General features: G+C 40.9%; 1 protein-coding gene and 1 long non-coding RNA gene across 2 annotated transcripts in view; one reads left to right on the top strand and one right to left on the bottom strand.

Annotated features, from left to right (window-relative positions):
- LOC133495137 (protoheme IX farnesyltransferase, mitochondrial) overlaps nt 1-24293 on the bottom strand; it is a 57694-nt gene that overhangs the window by 14326 nt on the left and 19075 nt on the right. Inside the window, exons 3-7 of the mRNA XM_061809401.1 lie at nt 23118-23180; nt 11299-11434; nt 9401-9543; nt 8563-8887; nt 8366-8490 (exon numbers count right to left, since the gene is read on the bottom strand). Of these exons, the coding sequence (XP_061665385.1) occupies nt 8366-8490; nt 8563-8887; nt 9401-9543; nt 11299-11434; nt 23118-23180 (792 nt within the window). The remainder of the gene's footprint in view (nt 1-8365; nt 8491-8562; nt 8888-9400; nt 9544-11298; nt 11435-23117; nt 23181-24293) is intronic.
- Nucleotides 18569-22178, top strand: LOC133495140 (uncharacterized). Its single transcript, XR_009793497.1, has 3 exons — nt 18569-19318; nt 21253-21380; nt 21453-22178. It is a non-coding gene; the product is annotated as an uncharacterized LOC133495140 (long non-coding RNA).

Here is a 24293-nt window from a genome sequence, read left to right as displayed (position 1 = left end):
AAAAATGCACAGAACATGTACACATAACTACCACTAACAGCCCAGACTAAACTTTACTCCTGCCCAACATAGAAAAGTTCTCTTGAAGTCATGAAGTTATGATGTACATTTCAAAGTTCATCTTTATTGGATCCCTGAAAATGGTTGCTTGGACATGAGTTTTTTTTTTTTAAACTATTGTGTCATTCCGCTCCAAAAAAACTAAATGTTAAAAAAAAAAAGCCCACAAAATTTGTATTTATTTGGCATAATAATGATGAAGCAATGCATTTTTCTCTTAACTAAAATCCTGAATTAAACATCCTGCAAGGACAACACAATGCGTGTTAAAAATGTTGATACAAGCGGTAAAATATGACAGCAATCGATCAAACGTCACTTTCATTACCCGCTGAGAACACCGCAAAGAAAACACACCACGACACGTTACAAATTGTTTCTGCACATTGGCTCAGCTGTTGCCAAATACAGCGACAGAGGTGCAGAAAGGTTTGCCAACGTCAGACGCCCTTCATATGGGTGGTTCCTTCTTCTGACTCGAGTCTGGCTTTTGTCGGGATTTCAGAGGTAATGCTCATAATCACAGTGTTTTGTGTCTTCAACTAAAAGGCCCATCACAGAGGCAGGGAGCCGGGCCTCTACCTGTCCATAAAGCGTATACGCGAAAGGCCACCGCACGTTGGGGATGCCGTTGCCCTGACAAGCTTGCAGGAAACCATCTTGACCAGAAATATTGACATTTGAGGTCATCTTCAGTGACATAACCTTGGCCTTAGAAGTAAAGAAAGTATTCATTATACATTACACCCTCGGTTCTCAAACGTCCCTGTTTTCAAACAAATCAGTTTTTGAACGAAAATTTAGAGATTTTTTTTGCTTCTGTTTTAGAATGAAAATCGGAACTCGAACGCCCCCAACAAAACCCGGAAATAACCAGACCAGCTGACCCACGACGCGCTTTGTTGTGAATTCCCACACCGCTGGAAAAAACCTGTAAATATAACTCGCAGGGCCCGACCAGCTGACCCACCCACCATGCGCTTTGTTATTGCGAATTCGAACGAACCCCTGAAAAAAAAATGGAAATAACATAACACGCACGGCGCAAACAGCTGAACCACCCACGACGCGCTTTGTTATTCTGTATAACGCAGCCTCCCGTGTCCGGGTAGAGACAGATAGAGTCCGGGGTTTTTTTTTTCTTCTTCCGATTGAGGACTATTAACTCCCATCATGGCTCCAAAGAAGAGAAGTGGAAGCTCAATACTGACGAACTCCTGCACCTTCAGGAGGAGCAGAAGAAGATGTTGGAGGAGGAGAGGTCGTCTGATGAGGCTAAAGGCAAAAAGGACGTCCCAAGTGCTTATATCAAAGCTATCTGTGCAAATGGATTGAAATCCATAATTTTGTAGAACTTCATCACCCCAAAAAAGCAGAATGGTAGCAGAGCACTGCAAAATTTTAATGATGTTGTGATGAGCCACTTCAGAAAAGTGCTTAAAAGACAAGTGACACTAGATTCATTCTTTGTTAAAAGGGGGTGAGTCAATTGATAGTTTTGCATTGCTTTTTTCTTGTGAACTTCAATGATGCTCTGTTCCATTAGCATTTCTGCATTTTTGTTTTGTTTCAAAGATTTCGTTAACTTGAGTTACGAGTTAATGTTTTGAGGTGTTATTTTTGTAAAAATAAAAAAATTAAATGTTAGCTTTTTTCCCCTCATTATTGCTTGTTTAAAGTTATTCTGCACTTTTGTTCAGAAAAAAAATGTTTACAAGGCGGGGGGGGGGGGAGTCGCTACAGATACGGTAATGCACTCCCAGCCTAGCCTACTCTACTACTAAAGCATACATTTTAAGCAAGAAATAAATATATTTCTTACATTATTTTATTATATAAAGTATTTAAACTATTCATGTATTCCTACTATGAAGTTTATTATCAGGAAAAGCTAAAAAAAAAAAAAAAAAAAAAAAGCTTTAAAAAGCCCAATTATTTTAGGCTTGGAATGCATCATTTCTTTTTCCCATTCATTGTAATGGGAAATATCGATTCAGTTTTTGAACAAATCACTTCTCGAAGCGTCTTCTAGAACGGATTGTGGTCGAGAACAGATGCTGTACTGTATATATAAAAAAAATAAATCTGTGATTGGTGGTCAGGCTAACACTCTATCACAAGAACTGACTCACATTGACAAGTTAATTCTAAAATGAAATTTTCATTAAACTATATTAATTCATTCCGAAGAGACTAGTCTCCTGTTTTTGTAGCTTTTCTACTGGCTGCACTGGTTCTTGTTCACGTACACAGTGGAGATGCCAATGTTTTTGTCCAGACAGATTTCAGCCTCTACATGATGACATTTCACTCTCATCAGTGTCCTCAGAATCAGATGTGCTGGCCGTTCAAAGCGTATTCTCGCTGATGTGCACTGCTTGCACTAACACAGCTACGAACAGAGAGGGCCGAGAGCCTGCAAAAGCAGTCAGTGTTGACTAGACATTCTTAAAACCCCTCTAGTGACTATTTTTCAACATACTACTGACTTTAATTCTCCATAAAAGACCTGAGAGGATTTTTTCACATTGCTCTGCATATGACAAAAAAGAAGCCTGCTGAAATGCAATCATTGAGCCAGAGTGCTCAACGTAGCCATTTTTGCATCACAAAAGCAGTGATTTATTAGAAACATTTTGACCCGCAGAAACAGGATGTGCTTCCAACTCACTCATATTTTGCAGGTCACCTATTGGTTATAAATTACATTATCATTTCCCTGTTTTGCATGAGGAAAAACAAATCTATTAAACTCGAAACCTTATTTTTATAGCCCACTCCCCCTCCCCCAAAAAGCCCCACCCACCCGCATTTCATTTTTTTAGGCCATATCACCCAGCTCTACTATGCATCCTGAAAAATCTAGTTTGGTATCTATTGAGTCCTGGAAATAAAATCAGCAGCTAAACAGGTACTAGTTAAACTGTGTAACCTCCTTTCCCATACAGTCCAATTAGGATCAGACTCGCTTATATGCTAATGTGGGTAACCTTTTCCCCCGCTGGAGGCGGGTTTATTTGACGGACCTGCTTTTTGTCTTTATCAAAGCAAAGCATCTGTCTGCCATCTGAGGCTGCGGGAGATCTGTACAGTTCATATGGACACGAGACAAAAAGGCTTTAAATAAATTAAGCCTAAAACGAGGCAGCTTCGTTAAAGATTCATCCAAAATGGGAGAGGGCTGTCGAGGAGTCCTCTTTGCGTGGCAATTAAAACAAAATACAAGGACCCTCCAAGTGTCGTCAATGAGGGTGTGAGCATCAAAGGCGCTCAAGTCAAAGATCAACGTGCGCTTTTGTTTTAGCTAAGCTTCAGCAAAATGAGCACAGCATCTGCACTGAGAAAACGAAGACTTCCGAGTTGAGTCTGGGATTTGGCAAACATGTCAGGTGCTTGACCTTTAAAGCTTAACTCCCTCCCACTCCCCCTCCATGGACAGTTTGCCTTAAGCCATACGACAAGATGGCCACCGCTACAAGCGACGCATCACAACGATGTGGTTATTACATCCGGGAGGCCATTTGGAGCCTTGATTGAAAGCGCCGATTGATGGCCCGTTGCTTTGTTGGTACCGAAAGTAAATGTAACAGGTGCCGGTTGCCACAGCAACCCCCTTTTTTTTTTTCAATAGTAACAATAATGGCGGGCACCTTCAATGGAAATTGGTGCCATTACGTGATGATGACGAGGTTGCAATCCTTAAAGTGCCGCAAGATTGGATACACTTGCAAAATCCCCATGAGATCCTTTATACAAAACAAAAATCTGCCTTCACGAGGATAATCTTCAGTTTTGCTACTTCCACAAACTGTTCCGCAGAAATTACTCACGTCGCTACCAACATTGCGGGAGTGCTGGTGCCTTTTCCACCTAACTTTGGGGGAAAGGTATACTACACCCTGATCTGGTCACATATCAGTTGCAGGGTACATAATCTCAAATTTGAGTAATTTTTAGAACTTTCTGATCAACTTTAAAGGGACTCGATGCAAAGTAGATTTTTTTTTTTTTTTTACGTCTCATATACAAAAAGTTGGGTGTCAGGTGTGACTGCCCAATCATCGAACGTGAAATTATACCAAATTGCGTCTGTTAGTTAACCTTCATGAATTCTGAGTACTGTGACATCTCAACTGCAGTCTTACCACAGATTAGCTTGAAAAATAAGTCAATTTCTGATAAAAAATAATAATAATAATAAATACACTTTACAGTTAGTCTGGATGGAGAGGGGTCAATATCTCCTCCACTGGAGGGAGTCTCACAAATTCTACAGGTCTCTAATCACGCCGCAAAAAGTAACTTGATTTGTTTGTAGTTGTTTTTTTTTTGAAAAAAAAAATTGTTCAATATTGCAACAATTTCCCTCTGAGTTCCAACACTGAGTAACTCCTCGTATTGTCACGATGCCTTAGCTGTGCCATTGGTAACAACAGAACCGAACCAATCCCTAAGAAAAACCATTGATTTCAACCAGAGTGTGATAAGAAGTTTGCTGTCACTCTTTATCCTTTGTGTGCGGTGTTTTGATGGAAAAAATCTTTGCGAGCCTTTATTAAGACACCTGGAAACTCATTTGAACTGTGGGGCAAAAATGTATAAAGTCTCAATGAGTAGTAACTGATGGTGAGAAATCATATATAAAGAAAGTCTGGCCATCTGTGTGCATGGGCACCCTGTGGCTTTTCACCTTATACAGTACCAGCAACGATTTATACATGCATTCATTAAATGCCATCTTATTCCTACCAATATTCATAAAGAAAAACTTTAAGAAACTTCATTTTACAAAGAATACCTAGTTTCTCGGGGAAACAACACACCCGTATGAGTGGCACAGGCTTAAGCCACACAAGAAACCATTTCGACAAAAATCCACTTACAAAATGGCAAAATTAGGGCAAAACTACCACAATTAATTGCACAATAGGGGAAATGGACATGCTGGCTAACATTTTGGCAAGCATAAACAATGTGATAATGATTGAAAAGACAGAGCAGTGCAGGGAGTTCACACTGTGATAGTGTAGCAGTTCACTGGCCTGACTTCCATTTAGGCAACGCGGGTTCATCCCCCCCCATTGACCGTGTCACTGTGAAAGGTTCCCTGTTGCTATTTTATATGTGCCCTCCAACTCATTAGCAACCAGTCCAGACCAGAGAGTCATCTGGAAGAAATAATTAAAATTTAAAGAACAATAGAAATGAATGAAAATAAAAATCCAAATATCAAATATCAACCCCCCACTTTCTTTCGCATTTTTGTACATGCACGCACACAGTTGCCTTCATGGAGCACAACTGGCGTCCATCCATCGTTAACATTTTGGAGAAGTGTAGTGAGATCTTATTTAGGTACTTACTATACTGTATTGTCATGTCAATTCTGCACTAATATTGAACTCTAATCTGTGGCATACATTACCAAGTAATGGGTACAGTTGTGCCATTGCTTTTTTTTTTCTTGAAGTGAACAAGTGATATCCCTGCCATGTGATGCCATTTGCTGTTCTGAGAATTGCCACAACAAAACAAATACCAAACTTGGATACACTGGCAAAACAAAAGCGGTCAACAATACCACACGGTTCCCATAAATCTAAATATTAACACTACAATGCCTTTTTTGTAGTGATTTATTTTACATATCTAAGCATCTCCTTGTGACTTGCGCCAGCTGTCAAATTTTAAACGTCAATGTGGCCAATGAGCCAAAAGGTTTGCCTTCCTCCAATCAAACGACTCCCTACGGCCAAAATGCAGACAAGGCGGAGGGTAAATGTATGCCTGAACAGGACACAATTTAGAGTAGCTAGGCGGGGGAGGGAGGCTTGTGGGGTCTCACTCGTGCGCGCCAGCCTCATGGCGGGAGACGATGCGCAGTCACAAAAGAAAACAGAGAAACAAAAATCACACAAGACGAGCCGGCTCCAAAGCAAACACGGCGAGGCCAACTCGGTGTGGAATTACGCAGCAGGGGTGCCCTCACACTTCTCCCCAGGGGTCTATTATACACTGACTAGAAACTCTGCTCGAACTCAATTATCCAATTAGCTCACGTAGTGGCCAGACTGCAAGGTGACGACGGCCTCCACACCTGCAGTGACCAAACAACGTGTTGTGGGGGCCTACGCACAGGAGATGCGAGGTTCTTTCCACCCATGAACAGAGAAGCTCTGTGGCCACACCACTTGACAGCTACACGCAACGCTTGTCCTTAAGAAAGTCATGTAAAATTATTTTAACGGGTCTCCCTTGCTTTCCAAAAAAAAGTGTTAAATGAACCCGTGCATATATTAATTACGTTTTTTATATATAAATTGTTGTGCCTGAAATAATTAACAATAGATAGCCCATCTGCTCTTCATCCAACAACTATTTGAAAATGTATTATTGTATTCTAAGTTACTATACCAATTGTACGATCCATCCTATGCATTTTCTGAGCTGCTTATCCTCACAAGCGCGGGAGTGCTGGAGCCTTCTTTCATTGATTAAAACAAGGGATTCACAGGAAAAAAAGGTAAGACGTCAAAGATCCTCATCTGGGAAATAGTCTAAATTCAAATCCACAATGACTATTGTTTAAAAAAAAACAAGTGGGTGTAGTTGTTGGACTGTTGTGTCAAAACCAGCGAATAATTAGAGGCTCGGAGCGATGACTCAGCAATGCGGGGTTGAGGTCACTTATTACACAAACACTTTTCAAATCATGGTACGGCGTCAACACAGCAGCATCTGGCAGGAGTTTTGTGGTCGATACCATGAGACTACTTTGATCTTTGTAAGCAACAAAATTACATTTGAAAAACCTGAAACCGAGAACAATTTCACCAAAAAAATACACTCAAGGGCCAAAACCATGCTATCAAAAGGGAACACTCCTTTGCTTTTTGTGGAGCTGTGAACCATCTCGTCTCTGCTGTTCTGGGCTCATAGTTTTGTTATCTTGTGAGTAATTCCCACGGGGTTCAGTGGATCGTCTAAGAATTAGCATCTCATTTGAAAGGGTTGCTTTAACTTTCCTACTTTACCGAAGTCACAAACTTGCAAATATTGATACAAAACGGCTTTGAGTCTATTCCTTTTCAAAAACTCTCTTTTCGATGACGTCACTGATCAAAACTGCAAATTAACGCATTAAATCAGACTCGAATTACTCTGACTGGACCATCGTGCATGCTTGAGATTTGTGATGGATGTGGTTAAAATAACAAAAGGGTGAAAATCATTGTTTTTCCATCAAGAAAACTTCTATAGATTGTAAGCTATTTATGGAACTAGGGTGACTTAAATAAAGATTACAAAGAGTTAATATACTGTAAACATAGTCACATCACAATAGTTGGGCAGAAGTTCTTTTGTACTGCCTCCATCCAAATCACGGATGTGGCCAGCACCCAGGTTGTTTATTGATTAACATGAAGTAGGTGCGATTTCGGAAAGGGTACTTTTTCGCTCAGAAGTGAACTAAAAGCTACAAAGCTTTTTTGCTTTTCAAAATGAGAAAGCACTTGCTGGTGATAGCGTGCATGAAAAAGGCAATGGGAAAAAAAATCTAAACGATCAATAGAAAGGTACAGCAAATTTTCAAACAGCAAAATGAGAAATGAATGACAATTGAGTGAGTGGGGGTCGAAAAAAAATGACTTTCACTCATGGAGGCTGAAGTAGACATACACTATACTGTGCGTATGGATATATGAACAAGTCACCAAAACACTAATACACCCCCACCCCTAATCAATCAAGTACTGCATGTCCCAATTATAAGAACTGAATGCCGATAATGCTAATCTGTCATTCAACACAATTCATTGCAGCTCTTTGACTTCAATTTGTATTATTTGCTAAAAATTCAATGCATGAAGAAGCCAATCGCTCTTTACGTAGGGCTGGGCAATGAATAAATTTTATCAATTTAATTCATGTCTATTGGTTAGGATGCTTATTTTTTTAGAACCTTTTCGAATTTCAAAACACATTTCTGCTGTTCATGTTTTGACAAACGGGAGATTTTCTTGGACAAAGCACTATTTTCTGTGATTTGTCAAGAAAAAAACATTTGAATCTCTTCTGTGTAAGTTGATCAGAGGACAAAAACTTGTTTCACAGCTTATTTGGCATGAGGAGAAAGAAAAATCCCACACAGGAGAAATACAAAAAGCAAAACTTATTTTAAGTGTGATTTGCTTTTTGTGTAAGCGAAGGGTAAAAAAAATAAGAAGTGATGTTAACGCCATATCGACCAACCCTATCTTTACGTTATGTGAGTCACTGCCTTATTACATTAATACAAACTCACCTGGTTAATGGAATTGGCAGCACTGGAGGCGAGTCCAGTACCCAGACATGCCGCCAAGAAGATGACAGGATCAAAGGGCACCGGCGCCATAGCATAACCGGCCGCCGTCGTCGTGACCACGAGTGCTGAAATGGACAGAAAGTTGATGTTGCATACAATGAGCATTTTTAAGCGTTCAAACATTCGTGGCCGCTTACCCGTGAGTTTGATTTTGGCGAGTCGGGCGTAGATGTCGGGTAAGTCAGCCGCTTCCACCTTCAGCTCCTTCCACTGTCGGTCCAGACGTGCCTCCCGAGCCTCGTCCGTCTCCACCTGCACATGCGGTGTCTCGTCTGACACCGTCACAGAGCTGGCTGTTTCCTGAGACATTACTGAGGTGGAAAATTCCTCCACCGCAGGATCGACGGTCGGGATTCTTTGGACCTGCCTCTCATCGCCGTTGCTCTCTTCTGCGTCCGCAAGCACTGGCGCCTGCTTGGGAATGGCGCGCTGGTGAAGTGCACCCAGATTCTTTGACACATACTAACAGAAAAGCAGAAGAAAACGCAATTATTATGAAAAATATAGCCTTCTCTATAGTATATCAATGTATGTACAAATACAAGAAGGTATATTTATTAAAACAGCAATTCATAAAGAAAACAACAATGTAATTTTTTTTAACTTTATCTTGCACTTTCATAACACCCGCAGTTGTAACAAAGCACTGGAAAGAAAAAATAATTGAAAAAAATAAAAGATAATGACAGCAGAAAGCTGAAAATGTGATGCATCACTATTAAATAACCAATTTTAAAAAGTGAAATACATAATAAATAAAAAAATACAAAAGTATAGCTGAAATAAACACTAAAAGATGTAAGAAAAAAAAGAACTTATAAGAACAACATGAAAACATTTTCTATATATATATATATATATATATATATATATATATATATATATATATATATATACTAGGTGCATAAAGTTACATAAAATTATACATACAAAGTGACAAAGTAGTTCAGAGATAGCGAGCCTCGGGAAAGTTACCTGGCGTTTGAGGAAGTTAAGGTGCTGATAAGTCATCCAGCATGTAGGATCGCTCCTGTGCAGCAGAACAAGGCCACGGGCCATCTGCTTGCATCGGGGACCACATCCCACCAGTTTCTGCTGAATGCTCACAGCGAACAAACCTACGACACACAAACCAAGATAAGATGTAATCCTGATAATAGGGATGACCGATTTAATCGATAAAATTTAGACGACTTGTAAGGGTGATTCTTTTGCAGCTTCTGTAGTGCGTCGCCACACTGCCGTGCTTAAATTAACAAGGCTGCAAACAGAGAGAAGCTAGTTTACAAAAGCCCAGTCATCCCAATTTAGCAGTGTGGTCGTCGCTAAATTTAACAACTATTTTTTTGTGTGACTAAAATACGGCAAAAAAAAAAACAGAACCATTTTCTTAAATATTTTCCATATGTCAAGAAAAGAGTGCAGTGGAAGACAGTCAATTGTGATGATATGGCGTCCATTTATACATTGCAAAACAAGGGTGCGATACACATTGGACAGTTTTGACCTGAGGTACAGTAGGTGCTCCAAAGCCGCACGTATTTTGCAAGCTCATTTTGCCACATCTCTAAAACAATATGAGAGAAAAACACTTGGCAGCTGGTGGGAGTGCAGTGTTTTTCTTTGATCCATGTCGTTTGAATATTTTTTTAACTTTTAAAAGGTTTACTTATGATCGCATTTACAAACTTTTTCTTGACAAAAACACATTTTATTTTCAAAACGAGAAACTTCTTCTTGAATTGTCCATGAAGGTAAACAATGTATTTGTATTATACATATGTGGAAGTTGATGCAAGATAATGAAAATCTATTTCTGTGGGCTAAAAATGGCATCAAGAGAGCTAAAGAAAATCCCAGAAGGGATAAAACAAGATTAAACTTTTGTGTTGTTTTGGAAATTGTTTTTGAATCATTTCAACAAAAATTTAATTCACAATCATATTCACACCTATGGGCAATTTAGAGTCTTCAATTAATCTAGCTTGTTTTGGAGATGTGGGAGGAAACCGGAGTAACTGGAGAAAACCCACCCAGGCACAAGATGAACACGCAAATTTCACAATTAAAACATCACAAAAACGTGGAATTTTCAAAATTGTTGCAGTCAATATGAGACATTGTGTGTACATTCATAAGGAAAAATGATTTTAACGAATGGGACAGGACTGTGGTGCAGTACAAGAATGTTGGCCTCACAGTTCTGAGGACCTGGGTTCAAATCCCAACCCTGCCTGTGCACGTTCTCCCTGTGCATATGTGGGTTTTCTCCGGGCACTCCATTTTCCTCCCACACCCCAAAAACATGCATTAATATAATTGGAGACTCTAAATTGCCCCTAGTTGTGATTGTGAGTGCAACTGTCGTCTGTCTCCTTGTGCCCTGCGATTGGCTGGCAACACGTTCAGGTTGCTCTCCACTCCAGCATTACAGAGTCCCCCGTGAGGATAAGCGTCTCAGAAAATGGACGGATATTTGTGTGACCTTATTCTCTGTGTGGCGGGGAACTAATATTAACAGCAGAATGCAAGTTGAATTTCCTCTTGAACATAATACAGAAACGCTAAGTTGAAGGACCGTAAATAAGTCAACATTAGCTTTTTGGTATTTAGCAATTACAAAATCCACCAAAACTGTCCCTGCAGTAGATCGGCGCATATTTCATAAATACCAGCCCTTATAGAAGCGAATGACCTTTTTATAAAGGTCAAGTCACATTCTTGCAAAACATGCTTCAGTTGGTAACTGTACACGGATAGCTTAGCTACCTAGCTGACATCCTCGCGCTTTTTTATTTTAAGCGTATAGAGGTTAAAACGACAGCAACGAAGAACTATATGCAGCCGTGCAGTCCGCGTTAGAAACTTCTTACCTGTTAGACGACTACATTGTGTTTTGTACATGTTCTTTGGTGATAAAAAGCCGGCTTCCTTCTTGGTCTCCTTCACACACAGTGAGCCGCCATTTTGACCTCTGGATGTGGCGGAGGGAAGTACTTCCGGAGCATACTACGTCACACAACCAAATGTTTAAAACAAATATTAATGTATAACATGGGGAAAAAAAGTTAAATACCGCTTTTAATGATAGAAAGAACACAATAAAATTATTTTGAAGCCCCGACTCAAACATTTTTATGTTGTATACCTTAACCCCTGCAGTGGGAAGACAAAAACATGCAGGCTTCATGCAGGCTTTATTTATTTATTATTTATTTATTTATTTATTTATTTATTTATTTATTTGTTTATTTGTTTGTTTATTTTATTTATTTATGTTTTTTTGCCTTTTTTCCGCGAGGTGGACGTCAACAACAGATAGGCGACATGGAGTGGAAAAGCTTTAACAATGGAAAGTTTGTGAGGTCACTTTCACCCGAGTGGCCTTTTACAATTATTGAACCTCCCAATGGTGGTCTCAGCTTGATGCCCCCCACATTTTTAGCACCTTCTAAGAATAAAAAATGGTCATGAACATTACATAAAGGGACTGTGGATACTAACGCAGTCTTAAAATCTTGAAATCCCAACCCAGGCCTGAAACCCAAACATGCAACCCAAAACTCGGCATGAAACATAATTCAAAACTCTAATTGTGAAACTTTAAACCTTGTTTAAAACCCAAACTTTCAACCATAATTTTAAACTCTTGTACTTTGCATGCACGTTTCCCCTTCATACTTGACAGAATTTTAGCAGCATGTCCAGCGGTTAAACACCGAGTACCTGTAATGAGACCCCCCTCCCCACCACGCCAATAAAATGGCTTCATAGAATAACAGAGACTCCTCTCCTGCCCGTGTCTGTCATTGCCCCATTTCAACCGCCTGATTTACAAGCGGTCTCACAAGCTTCCAGTGCCATCTCTAATCCCAGAGGAACGAGCGTCGGAATGGTGGCGGACTGGGAACCAGACAGCGCCACATAACTCCCGAGCAAAAACAGATGCGCCGGGGCTATCCTGTTTGTAATTGATTTTCGAGGGCGACGCTCTTGTTGTCTAACGAGTCTCCGGCTGGCGTCATGTTGCTAGTCAAACGCAGGGTGTGTGAGGGGCTACAAACGTCCGGGTCCAGCCTCTAAGTGGAAAAAACTTCTACTGCCTTCTTCAGGGCATGTGTCCACCACATGCATTCTTCCAGCCGAAACTGTCTACTTCCTGGACACATTATGTTCTCCCTGTAGCGTTGTCAGGGCCCATTTATTATACGTTTATAAAACCTAAAACTGCTTTGAAACCCTAATAGAGGCTTCAAATTTTGAATCCCGTACCATGGCATGAAACCTTAATCCTAAACCATAACCATACCCCTATCCCCAGACCAGGCATTAAACTTTAATGTGGAACCTTCACTCAAAACATTATATTCAAAACTAACAGGAGCTGAAAACCCTAACTTTAAATCCCAAGTTTGATTTAAAAGCCTATTTTGAAACGTAACCCTTGTTTGCAACCCTAAAACAGGTTGAAAAGCCAGTTGAATCCCAACTTTAAACCCCAAATTTGAAACCTTAAGGCAGTGTCCAGATGTGAAACCCTCACTTGCAAGCCTAATCTTGGTTTCCAACCCGATTTTGAAACCCTAACATCAACCCCTAACCCTGTTTTGAAAACCTAACCAGGCTTACAACGCTAATTTCAAACACTAGGATGCAAAACCGAACCAAGGCTTAAAAACTTAACATGCAACACTAATAGTGACTGCAAAACATAATCTGGAGCCCAAATCCTCTTTTAAAAACCTTACGCGAAACATTAAATTTAAGACATTTTACAGAGATCGAACAGTAATGGCTGAAGGAAGTTCAGTTAAACCAAAAGTAACAAAGAACGACGAGATCACACTAGATCGGAGTCAGGCCCGCAATCCCTGTCAGATTAATAGGGATCTTGTGAAGAGAGACTACAAGGGTATTTTGGAGCCAAAGTCTCAGCTGGCAGGCTGACGCCAAACCCCTCTCATTGGACAGCAGGTATCCAGGCCCCTGACGTTCACCAGTGTTTATGTATTATATCTAAGGCTAAGCTTCTAATTGGTCACGGCTCATCCATCACATGGGGTAGCCCCTTTTCACCCGAGGCCTCATCCAAGCACGCAAGAGGAGTGGAACTCATGGCGTGACCTCGCAAAAGTCCTGAAAGTGTGCTTTAAAATTGGGACAGGAGGGGACTTTGTCTGCGGTCTTTGGCTTGGAGGGCTACACACAGTATCTCAGTTTGCTGCATCATAAACAAAAGTGTGTATGCTCGAAAGGACCACATCCAATTCCCAGCAGCCACTGGGAATACTAAACTGCAATACCCCCTCTCTGTCATAAATCTGAGTGTGGTGGCGGTACTGCTCCGCCTAGGTGAGAGTAAATATGCCTCGCTCAGTCGCAATTGCTTCCCTCTTGTAAATCCTGTTTTGTCATTGCAGGATCGCCTCGCTCCCAATAGAATGGTGCACTCCTTTGAAAGCTCCAACTTAAATCCAACCTAGTCTGGAAACCTTAATGGTGAGGTTCCAACCTATCCTATCTTGAAAATCTTTAACTCTAACCCATGTTAAAACCCTCTATGACACCCTATTTGCAACTGTTACCCAGGCTTGAATTACTAACTTGCAACCCTAATCGTGGCTTCAAGGTGTAATTTTAAACCTTCAACCGAAACCCTAATTTGCCAATTTAGCCTGACTTTAAATTAAAAGTCAGCCATTCAACAATGACTCAATTAACGAAAAAGTAATCGATTATAAAAATCGTCCAACATTATTTTGCTAATCCAATAATCGTTCAGAGAAGTGATTTTCAAGTGGCGGCTGAGGTCCTAAAATTGGATTTTGGCACCTATTGGTTGGATCGGCAATACCTAGAAGAAACAAATTATATGGATTATACTGGTATTCAGATTATTTTTTTTCACTCCAGTACAGAGGTGTCCCAAGTTCCAACACGGAACTCATTCGATAAGTGACACAAAATGTTACACACTTGGTGGGCTCCAGTCACTACTTCACTCCATAAACAAAAAAACAGTGCAGCTGAGCCTCTAGCTAGCGGGCATCCTGGCTCGAAAGATGCTTTTGGCCGTATGTCAGACTCATTGGAAATGTCTTGTTTTAAACAAACAAACAAAAAAAGAGCTTCATGGTCCTTAACTGGTACAAATTTGAGTTGGGACTTTCCAATAAAAAGAAAATGGGCGTCCCAGGGTGACAGCCATTGAGAACAATGGTTTCGAGTCCATATTTAACTTAAAAGCGTCGAAATCTGCAGAATTTCAGCCTCCTGACAGTAAATACTCTCAAATTTCTGTAGTACTCCATGAAAATAGCCCTTCTTCGTGATTAATCAAAATACGATGCTTACAAACATCTGATTTTACTTTACAATGCAATAATCAACATTTGGTCATAAATTCTGTCATTATGTAACCAAACTAAAATCGAAATCATGAGGAGTTCATGTTTGTACATTTTCAGGTCTCATTTTCTTAACCCAGTCGATCACTTATTTGGCCGGCTGTAATATTTATCCAGAGACAAGAGATTCACGGGAAAAACCGCAAAGGATCAAGTTCTCGCAAGTCCGTCAAAAGGCCAAAAGAAATCCCCGTCCGTCCTTGGTGAATCAATAATCGCAATAGCAGACATTAAGAGACAATTCCTGGTGAAGAGTTTCCTCCGCTCCGTTGGACGTTTATGGCTTCACAGGAGGAATAATGTCCCATTGACCTAATCATAACCCACAACCTAATCCGCCTGTGTACTTCTCAACCTGCTATAAATCCACTTTACATTGCCAGGAATCTGTGTCTCCGTCTAAATTGAACCCAATTGACTTTTAAACTTAAGGAACGACAAGAAAACCACATCATAAAACCTCTTGAAATATTCTTACTCACTGATGTTTTAACTGAAGGGGCATGTTTCTTTCTGTACGATTCTTTTTGTTTTCCTTTAGCATCCTTACGAAGGGCTTTTATTGCGAGTACTCTGCCATACGAACCATCTGGAAGCTCAACTATATTTGTCTTTTTATAAATCTTTCTATGTTCTAATGTTGGAAATCTGTGCACTTCATTGCTGTGCTCCACCCGCATGCATGGACTAAAACTCAAATTTCTCATGATTTACCATCGCCCAAGTGACTCGTATAGGTTAGCCAAAGCAAATATTATACACCAGAAGAATGTTCCCGCACAACACCAAACAAAAATGTCACAAAAACATGACAAAATGTATTGTATATACTTATAACTCATGATGGATAACAATGGACACCTTATGCCATCTTGCGTAAAAGCATTTATTCTAACTGTCACAAAATATTCCCCACATACCGCACATACTTGATGAACAAGGATGTATTTTTTGTAGTCAATTGTGATTTTTTTGAAGAACTAAGTGAAACTGGATAATTTTCCGTGGCACACTGACCATTTTTCGTGATATATTAATGTCTCACAGCATAAAATGAGATATCGTACTCTGCTGCTCAAGTCAAGTGATTCATCAATGCCCTTTCATCTATTTATTGATTGAGTCAAACCCACAAATCTAAAAATGAGAGCACCCACAAGAAACTGCAGTGGGCCAAAACGCACACCCAGACGCTCACACGCAGACTAAGTGCCCAAACTGGGCCAACCAATTGATGTCTACTGGCCAACGTGACTTCAACTCCTGATGTTATTCACTAAGCCCCACCCCTTAAAGGCGCCCATATTACTACAGTTGTTGTTACTTTCAACTTGTCACAACTATAAAAAAAGCACTTTATGAAAACTTTGTATTTCTGCGCACTCTTTCATCATGTTAATTTTAGAATTACTCAATGAGCTTGGTCAATGTAAACAAAACTGCATTTGCAAGTCAAGATCCATCCATCCATCCATTTTATTTGGCGCTTATCCTCACAAGGGCCGCGGGTGATGCTGGAGCCTATCCCAGCTGTCAACAGGCAGGAGGCGGGGTACACCCGGAACTGGTTGCCAGCCAATCGCAGGGCACGTAGAGACAAACACTCACAATCAACCCTAGGGGCAATTTAGAGTGTCCAATTAATGTTGCATGTGTTGGGGATGCGGGAGGAAACCTGAGTGCACGGAGGAAACCCAGGCAGGCATGGGGAGAACATACAAACTCCAAACAGCCAGGTCCAGGATTGAACCCAGGACCTCACAACTCTCAGGCCAATGCTTTCCAGCCGCCCAACAGAATATTTTATGGGGTTAGTTTGGTAGCAAGTCTTTTGAAGGAGCCCTGGTTATGGCTACAATGTCCCTAAAATTTCAAACTAGATTTCCAATATGTTTTTCAGCATGGGTCCTATTTGAGGGGCTATTCATGGTAGACATGTTCATCCCATGTCATGGTACTAAATTAAACTGGCTTGAGGGACTGAATTTTCCGGAGACCCTGGACTCCAAGGGTTTCTTGTACTTCAGGGTTAGATACAAACAATTGTGGGCTGCCATGATGTTGTTTGCTTACACTTAAACACACACGCACCCTTGTTTTTCCCTCTTTTATCTTTCATAAGACCGCTGGGCTCTTTACTGGAGCCTGGAAGCTTTCATTGGGCAGAATTCCATCGTTGTTTACAACAGAGGGCCAATCCTGACACGACGCCTCGTTACGGACATTCTGGACATGGTTTTTCTGTGTTGTGGGTTTGGGTGCAGCGCGTTTGTGAGCGTACTAGGGTGACCAGCTGGAAACTTGAGCCAGTTGGATTCATGAAGGGCTTCTTTCATGTCCCCCCTTCTTGTCCACTGGCTGACTGAAATTGTGCTTCTTTTTGCCAAATGTTTAGTTGGGAATGTTTGACGGTCCTTTCGGCTGGGTGCTTTTGTTGTGACACACATCTCCGTCATCATTTTGAGGTCATCCAGAATAAATGTCCATATATGCTGTAAATGCCTCAAAATACTGACTTATTTTTTCCCCTTCTGTCACAACTTTTTAGGAGATTGATGCCACATGGAAAAGTCATCATCTGGCACTTGCGGCACAAGTCGCAGAGGCTGAAGACGAAGGGGTTGGGAAAAGATGGACATTCCATAGACTCTGGAATGCTGGGATACTTTACTGGGCTGTTGTGATGGTCACCACACGTGTGGCGAGCTTTAACCAATGGCGCTCTTATCAACTAGCTGGAGCTCTCGAGAAGTGGAAAAGTGTGTGTGTCTGTGCATGGGCGTGTGGATGGTGAGAATTCCGGATGCATTTCCAAAGCTCTGTATGTCAACAAATAACAGGAAGGAGAGGTTGTGTACCGTGTTAACATGCATCAATGAGACCCTTGTGCAAGTAATGCAAATGAGTGACATTTGAGAATGTGTGTTCTTGGTTTACTGCATTCATGGTAGGGCGAGGTGACATGACCTTGAAATAAAATCTTCACTTTTTTTTTTTTTTTTTTTACAAAAATCAGTCTTTAAACAACATACCCCCTTTTGAATATCCATCCATCCATTTTTTGAGCCGCTTATCCTAAGCTGTCGTCAGGCAGGAGGCAGGGTACATTCTGTACTGGTTGCTAGCCAATCACAGGGCACGTAGAGACAGATAACAGTATATACAGTATACATATATAGATTTATATGGGCATAGGGGATGTAGCTGATTACAGTACATCAGAAATCAGATTTATTTTTCCCGGGAAAATATAATTTTTATTTTGGCCATATTAGCCAGCAATACTAGCAACTCACTCTCACTCACTGCCGAGTCATCGCTTTTCTTATTGTCATTATCAAAATGAGAGCCGATCAACATTTTTATGGACACTTAACGACAGAGAACATTTGGCAGATTAAAATGAGAGATTTTCTTTGGCAGGCACAAAAATCATCCACATTGGAGGCAGATGATCGTGTGCGACTATTGCGGTGTTCAAGCTATTGTATATATATGACTTGTACTTTCGGAATGGGTGCAAGGTAAAAGTGGAACACCGGATATTGACAAAATCGCTTCCATGTCTTTGAAATTTGCTGTGGATATTGATCAGACTGACCACCATCCATCGCACTTCAAGTGCTTCATGAATAACTTGGCTGCTTTTTCTCATGTTTAATGCATCCGTGAAGAAGCCCTCCACATGTGCGCTAACTGCCCAGCGCCCGTCGCGTTTATTGGACTTTTATCGTCCCTCAGATGTAAAAGCGCAGCAGTGTGTGTGTGTTTTCCTGGTGTGATCATTAATAGAAAACAAGTGTGTCAGCAGCAGCCGGACCACAATTTCTCCATCGCGATCATCTTTGATTTGACTTAATTGGATTATGTCAACACGCTGGCGGATCGTTTTTTTTATGGTATGTTTATGCAACAGCAGCCTTGTAAAAACAATGTTGTCATGTAAACAAATGTTCAAAATAATTCACATTAGACAAACAATGTACAGAAAATAACAGTAACAGTATAACAGAATATGTATGTGCGTGAATGAGAGGGGCGGAGGGGGAACAGTGAAGCTCCAGGGAGAAGAGATAGCGAAGGTGGACGACTTTATATTCTTGGAGTCAACAATACAGAGCAATGGAGAGTGTGGTAAGGAAGTGAAGAAACGGGTCCAAGCGGGTTGGTATAGTTGGCGGAAGGTTTCTAGTGTTCTATGTGACAGAAGAGTATCCGCCAGGATGAAGGGCAACGTTTATGAAACAGCGTGAGGCTTGCCAATGATCTACGGATTAGAGACGAGGTGTGCGGGTGCCCGCGCGGGTGCGCTGATTGGGAGGTGCACACCTGCGCCTCATGCAGCCTGATTATGCTGTGGATTTATATGACCGCGATGACAACTGGCCGGGGCCAGTTCGTTTGATCTTCATGTCCCGTTCGTGTGCTCCGGTATCCCTGATCGAACCTGTGTGTACCGACCTTCGCCCGTTCTCCGACCACCCTTGTAAGCCTGACTCCTTTGATACTTCTGCCTGCTTTGATTGTTCCCCTGTGTACCGACTCCTGCCTGCCCGCTCACCTGCTCTCTTCGCCCGACGTCCCAACTACCGCTGCTGCACCCGACTGCCTGCTTGATCCCCAACCTCTGCATATAATAAACGTTTCTCCTTGAACTACCTTGCATCTTCCGACTCCTGCATTTGGGTCCTACTCTCGTTCCAATGGGACGTGACAACGGTGGGACTGAAGAGACAACAGGAAGCAGAACTGGAGGTAGCATAAATGAAGATGTTGAGGTTCTCGCTTGGAGTGAGCAGGTTGGATAGGATTAGAAATGAGCTCATTAGAGGGACAGCCAAAGTTGGATGTTTAGAAGACACAGTTAGAGAGAGCAGACGTCGCTGGTTTGGACATGTCCAAAGGAGAGAGAGTGAGTATGTTGGTAGAAGGGTGCTGAAGATGGAGCTGCCAGGCAAAAGAGCGAGAGGAAGACCAAAGAGAAGGTTTATGGATGTGGTGAGGGAAGACATGAGGGCAGTTGGGGTTAGAGAGGAAGATGCAGGAGATAGGCTAAGATGGCAAAAGATGACACGCTGTGGCGACCCCTAACGGGACAAGCCGAAAGAAAAAGAAGAAGAAGACAAACAATCTGCTTGAAGTAATACCACAACAAGTGCAGTCTATGTTTTCAGATTGTTGATGTGTATGTAAAGATTCTCAGTGGTCAAGGAGCACAAAAGTATCTCTAAAAATAACCTTGACATTCATCAGTCCATGATACGACAGATTGCCTGGACTGTACTTGTAAAAACTTGAGCAATATTGTTCCTCTCCTCTGTAGGAGTGGCTGTCCTGGAAAGATACTGGATATCCATGAGCATTGTGTCAACTCTTGACTTGCAGGAATCTGTGACACATACCAACAGCTTTGTTGATAGATGTACAATGTATACTGCATGTGTACATTGAAACAGAATGGATATCATTGGGGGAAGTCAGTCCAATCCAAAAATATTGCTACAGGTCAAATCCCGAAAACAAACATTTATTTGTATGGTATTAGTTTAAGAAAATTGTGTTTGTCTATTGTGGCAAATTAGATGAAGATCAGACTGCATTTTAAGTCAAATTTATGCAGACAGCAATTTAATTTTCAAGCTTTCACGTATTTGCATTGCAAAGTTATCTGTGTCCAGTTTTGTGTAAAAGGCAAATTAACTCTCGACTGTTAGACATCTCTGATTTTGCTGAGTCTCTAATGTGAACTAGAAATTACACTTCACATTGGAAACTTTTTTTCCTTCTTATCTGACTGTGAAACCATCCCAATCTCCACTGGGACCTCTCTGGCATATTTTCCACTCCTGCACATTTCTCAATCAATCTAAAGCTCTTAATTGACTGTACGCTCTGGTGGGAAAGCACAGGAAGGAGAGAAAAGGGAGGAAAGTGTGCAGACCGCCTCAGTAAACAGACAGCGGCGGGAGTGATAAAGTGTGTCCTTTTGGAGGGCGTCAGGGAAAAAATACGTACTAATGAATCTAAACATGAGGCGGCCACTGGGGGGGGCTTTCCACATGAACAGCACAAGTGTTAATATGCTTTAGAATTTACTGTAAATGCTGTAAGTTGCAAAACGAAATGAATTAAGGAAAATATTACCAATCCATTATACATTAATTCATGAGCTCTACCTCACCCGTTTTTTTTTCCCCCACGTACCTATTCACACTCATATTCTATGGACAATTTAGGGTCACGGGCAAACTAGAGTTTATCTTAACTAACTTTTGGTAAGCAAAGTGGCATACACCCTTGATTGGTAGACAGTCAGACGCAGGTCACACATACACAAACAACCATTTACACTCACGTTCATACTGATGGCCAATTAACCCAACATGCTTGTTTTGGTTTTTTTTGCTATTTGGGAGGAAGCTGGAGAAAACTCAAACAAAGGGGAGGATATACAAACGCAACACAGGCAGTCTAAACCAGAATCTCTGAAATGTGAGGCAGACGTGCTAACCACTTTCCAATGTGCCCACAACTAAAGAACCAGTACGGTAAGCAACACTTGTCTAGTGGAAGATGTCTTGGAGGAGACAAACACTGACTCTTATTAACATTTCTCGCAGGAGCTGCTGCACGATCCAGAGCAACTGCGCCGCCATTTGATGACCTCATTACTGTGCTTCTAGTTCGCCTTCCTCTTCTGAACTGGCGCCGCCGTCATTCTGATGAGACTGCGGCACTTACCTTTATTAATGGCGGCCCGCCCTCTCTCCCGCAACCCCTGTGCTAATAAAAGTTAACGCGGTCGAGATGAGCGGCCCGCTACGTTTGCATACGACACACAAGTGTCGGTCATATTTCTCGTGAGTCCAAACAAAATCAGTAAGTTGTCCTTGTCCAGACGCAGCCCATATTAACGTGTCAGAGGATCTGATTTATGGCTTGTCTGTCCTGGGCTCGAGCTAAATGACGATACGAGTTGTAGCTTCACTTCTCCCCCAAACGCCCTTCTCACCGGGAAAAACTAAAAGGATGAGCAGATCGTCGTGATTGACAAGATATGGCGGGAGATGACGGAGGATAGTACGCTACTTTGTTGGTGTGGGTAAGCAAAAGCAAAGCTTACTTAGCATGATTATAAAAAAAACACACTAAGGTAATATGAGTCTGTAAAAATAACACAGTCAACTTGCATCATTGCACAATAAAACTACATTTAGATATGTACATTAGTTTGTTTACATGACTAGACAAAGTTTTCTTACCCAGACTTATTACACGACAAACTTGTTTACGTGTTAGTTATTTAATTAGCACGAAGACGCAAAACACGGCTCAGGATGATTAAGCAAAAAAAGTTTGCTTGCTAGCAAGATTATGCAAAAAAAAAAAAAAAAAAAAAGAAATACTGTACATCTACATACAAATATAGTCCAGTTGCCTTGATTTCACATTTCTGGAAAACTATCCTTTAGTTTGTTAGTGTGTCAGTTATTTTCCTCGTCGGCATTTTTATGCAAAATTACCATGATTGGGAAGAAATAAAGCTTACCAGAATTTAGCAAAAGAAATAAAAATACACATAGGGTTGTGCGCACATTATTCCCTGCTAAAAAGTTTCAACAGAACATTTCTAAAGAATTTCTAGAGCACTATAGAACTTTAGGACCCAAGTCCTGTAGAATTACAATAGGAACATTTTTGTTCTGTAGAAATTCTATAGAAAATCACAGCAAAGGTTCTACAGAACAAGTTGTTCTGTACAAATTCTATAGAATTTTACAGAATTTCTATAGGTTTATTGTAGCAGGGTTAGCATGATAAGGCACAAATGAAGCTAGATTACTCCAAAACCAAAGCACACATCTTAACATCAGCCATTCATTCATCCGTGGCAGTACAAATAAAAACCACAATGTCAGATCATTAGCGTGAGCAATGAAGCCTCGGTTCAATGACCGGCATCACTTGTGGCTAAGTAGAAAGTAAACTTCGTAATCCCGAGGAGATTTACACTGCCGCTAATCCCGCGTTTTGACTCCCGAAGAATTTAAAAGCGCCACGCACTAACTAAACAAGGATTAGTGCACATCAGAAAAGATGCTTTTAAGAAGGGGCTGGTTTAGGAAACTGTGTGAAAGTATTGAGGCAGGCGCTTGTAGCGCGGCCCCCGTCACAGGTAGAGTGGAGCACTTGCTCTTTTGCACCCAAAATGACTTCCGCAAGTTCCCTCGATGCTTTCTAAGTGAACAATCTGGAACAATAACATCTGCTCCTCCTGAAAGTACCTCCTCTGAGGAGCACGGAGCCAAAGGGAGGACTTCAGACTGCCAAGAGGAAGACGGATCCACCTGTAATGTACCAACCATAATACCACATTGCGTCACAGTATTGTTTAAAAGAAAAACGCACATTTGTCTTCTGTTTCAAAAACCACTAAAATTATAAAACCGAGTCCTAGACAACACCACATAGTGAACCCTTGTGATTCACCAGATTTAGAGACCAAGCACCATTGCGATTTGCGAAATCCATGCTCCCCTGAAGTTATACTTGCAATATTATTATTATCTTAAACGCTGGTCGGCCAAAGTATTTAATGAGTAAAAATTATGACTGTTTACATTTTTAAATTAATTTAGCCCTTTTTTTCCTACAAATTGTTTGGGTAAAATGTAATTCTTCATTTTTATCTCATGAAATAATTCCCGATATAAGCATTTTTTCGCTGTTCCTTCGTAATTAGTTTATTCAATTATTTTTTGCATCATAGTTCGTTAGAAAGTTCCCCTGTTTATCCTTCCTTCCTTCCTTAGTGCCAATTTTAGTTAGTTCCTTCGCTACTTTGTTAGTTTGCTCCTTAATTTTTTTCTTTGCTCATGGCTTTAATTTGTTTATTTACACAAAAACTTTGACGCTGTGTAACAGTCCTCTGTCATTGCTAAACCTTGGAGCTGTCGAAGTTTATTTTAAAAAGGCCGTTTAAAAAAATGATCGATAAAACGCGATACATCATGAAATGATTAATGAAATGTGATCCACCATTAACGCGTGCATGCAATAAATTCGCATTGTTGTCTTAGCGCGGACAAGCAACGACGGCGCACGTCTTGATTGATAAGCAGATACAATTACTGTCCGCCGCATAGAGTCATGTGAAGAACAGCCGCTGTTGTGTGACATTTTAATCTCGCCAAAGATTAATGGTACACTGCGAAAGTGGAATATTTCCACTATTGATTTTTCTTCCCTAATGAATCAAACACTTCCGTTCAAGTGACAGTTTTAGCATACATCTAGTCGCTGTGAGAGATTTATTCATTCGCTATTCATTTAGTCCACTCTACTGCACCATACGGAGAGACATTTCTAATAATAAGTACCAAAATGTAGTAAGTGAGTGAGGGAGTGAGCTAGTCTGATTTGGCAAATAATTAGTCAATAGGGATGAACTAGTTTACTGA

The sequence above is a fragment of the Syngnathoides biaculeatus genome, chromosome 22, assembly GCF_019802595.1.
Source record: "Syngnathoides biaculeatus isolate LvHL_M chromosome 22, ASM1980259v1, whole genome shotgun sequence".
Classification (NCBI taxonomy): domain Eukaryota; kingdom Metazoa; phylum Chordata; class Actinopteri; order Syngnathiformes; family Syngnathidae; genus Syngnathoides; species Syngnathoides biaculeatus.
Note: the sequence above shows the minus strand (reverse complement) of the source record. Positions and strands in the feature narration are given on the sequence as shown.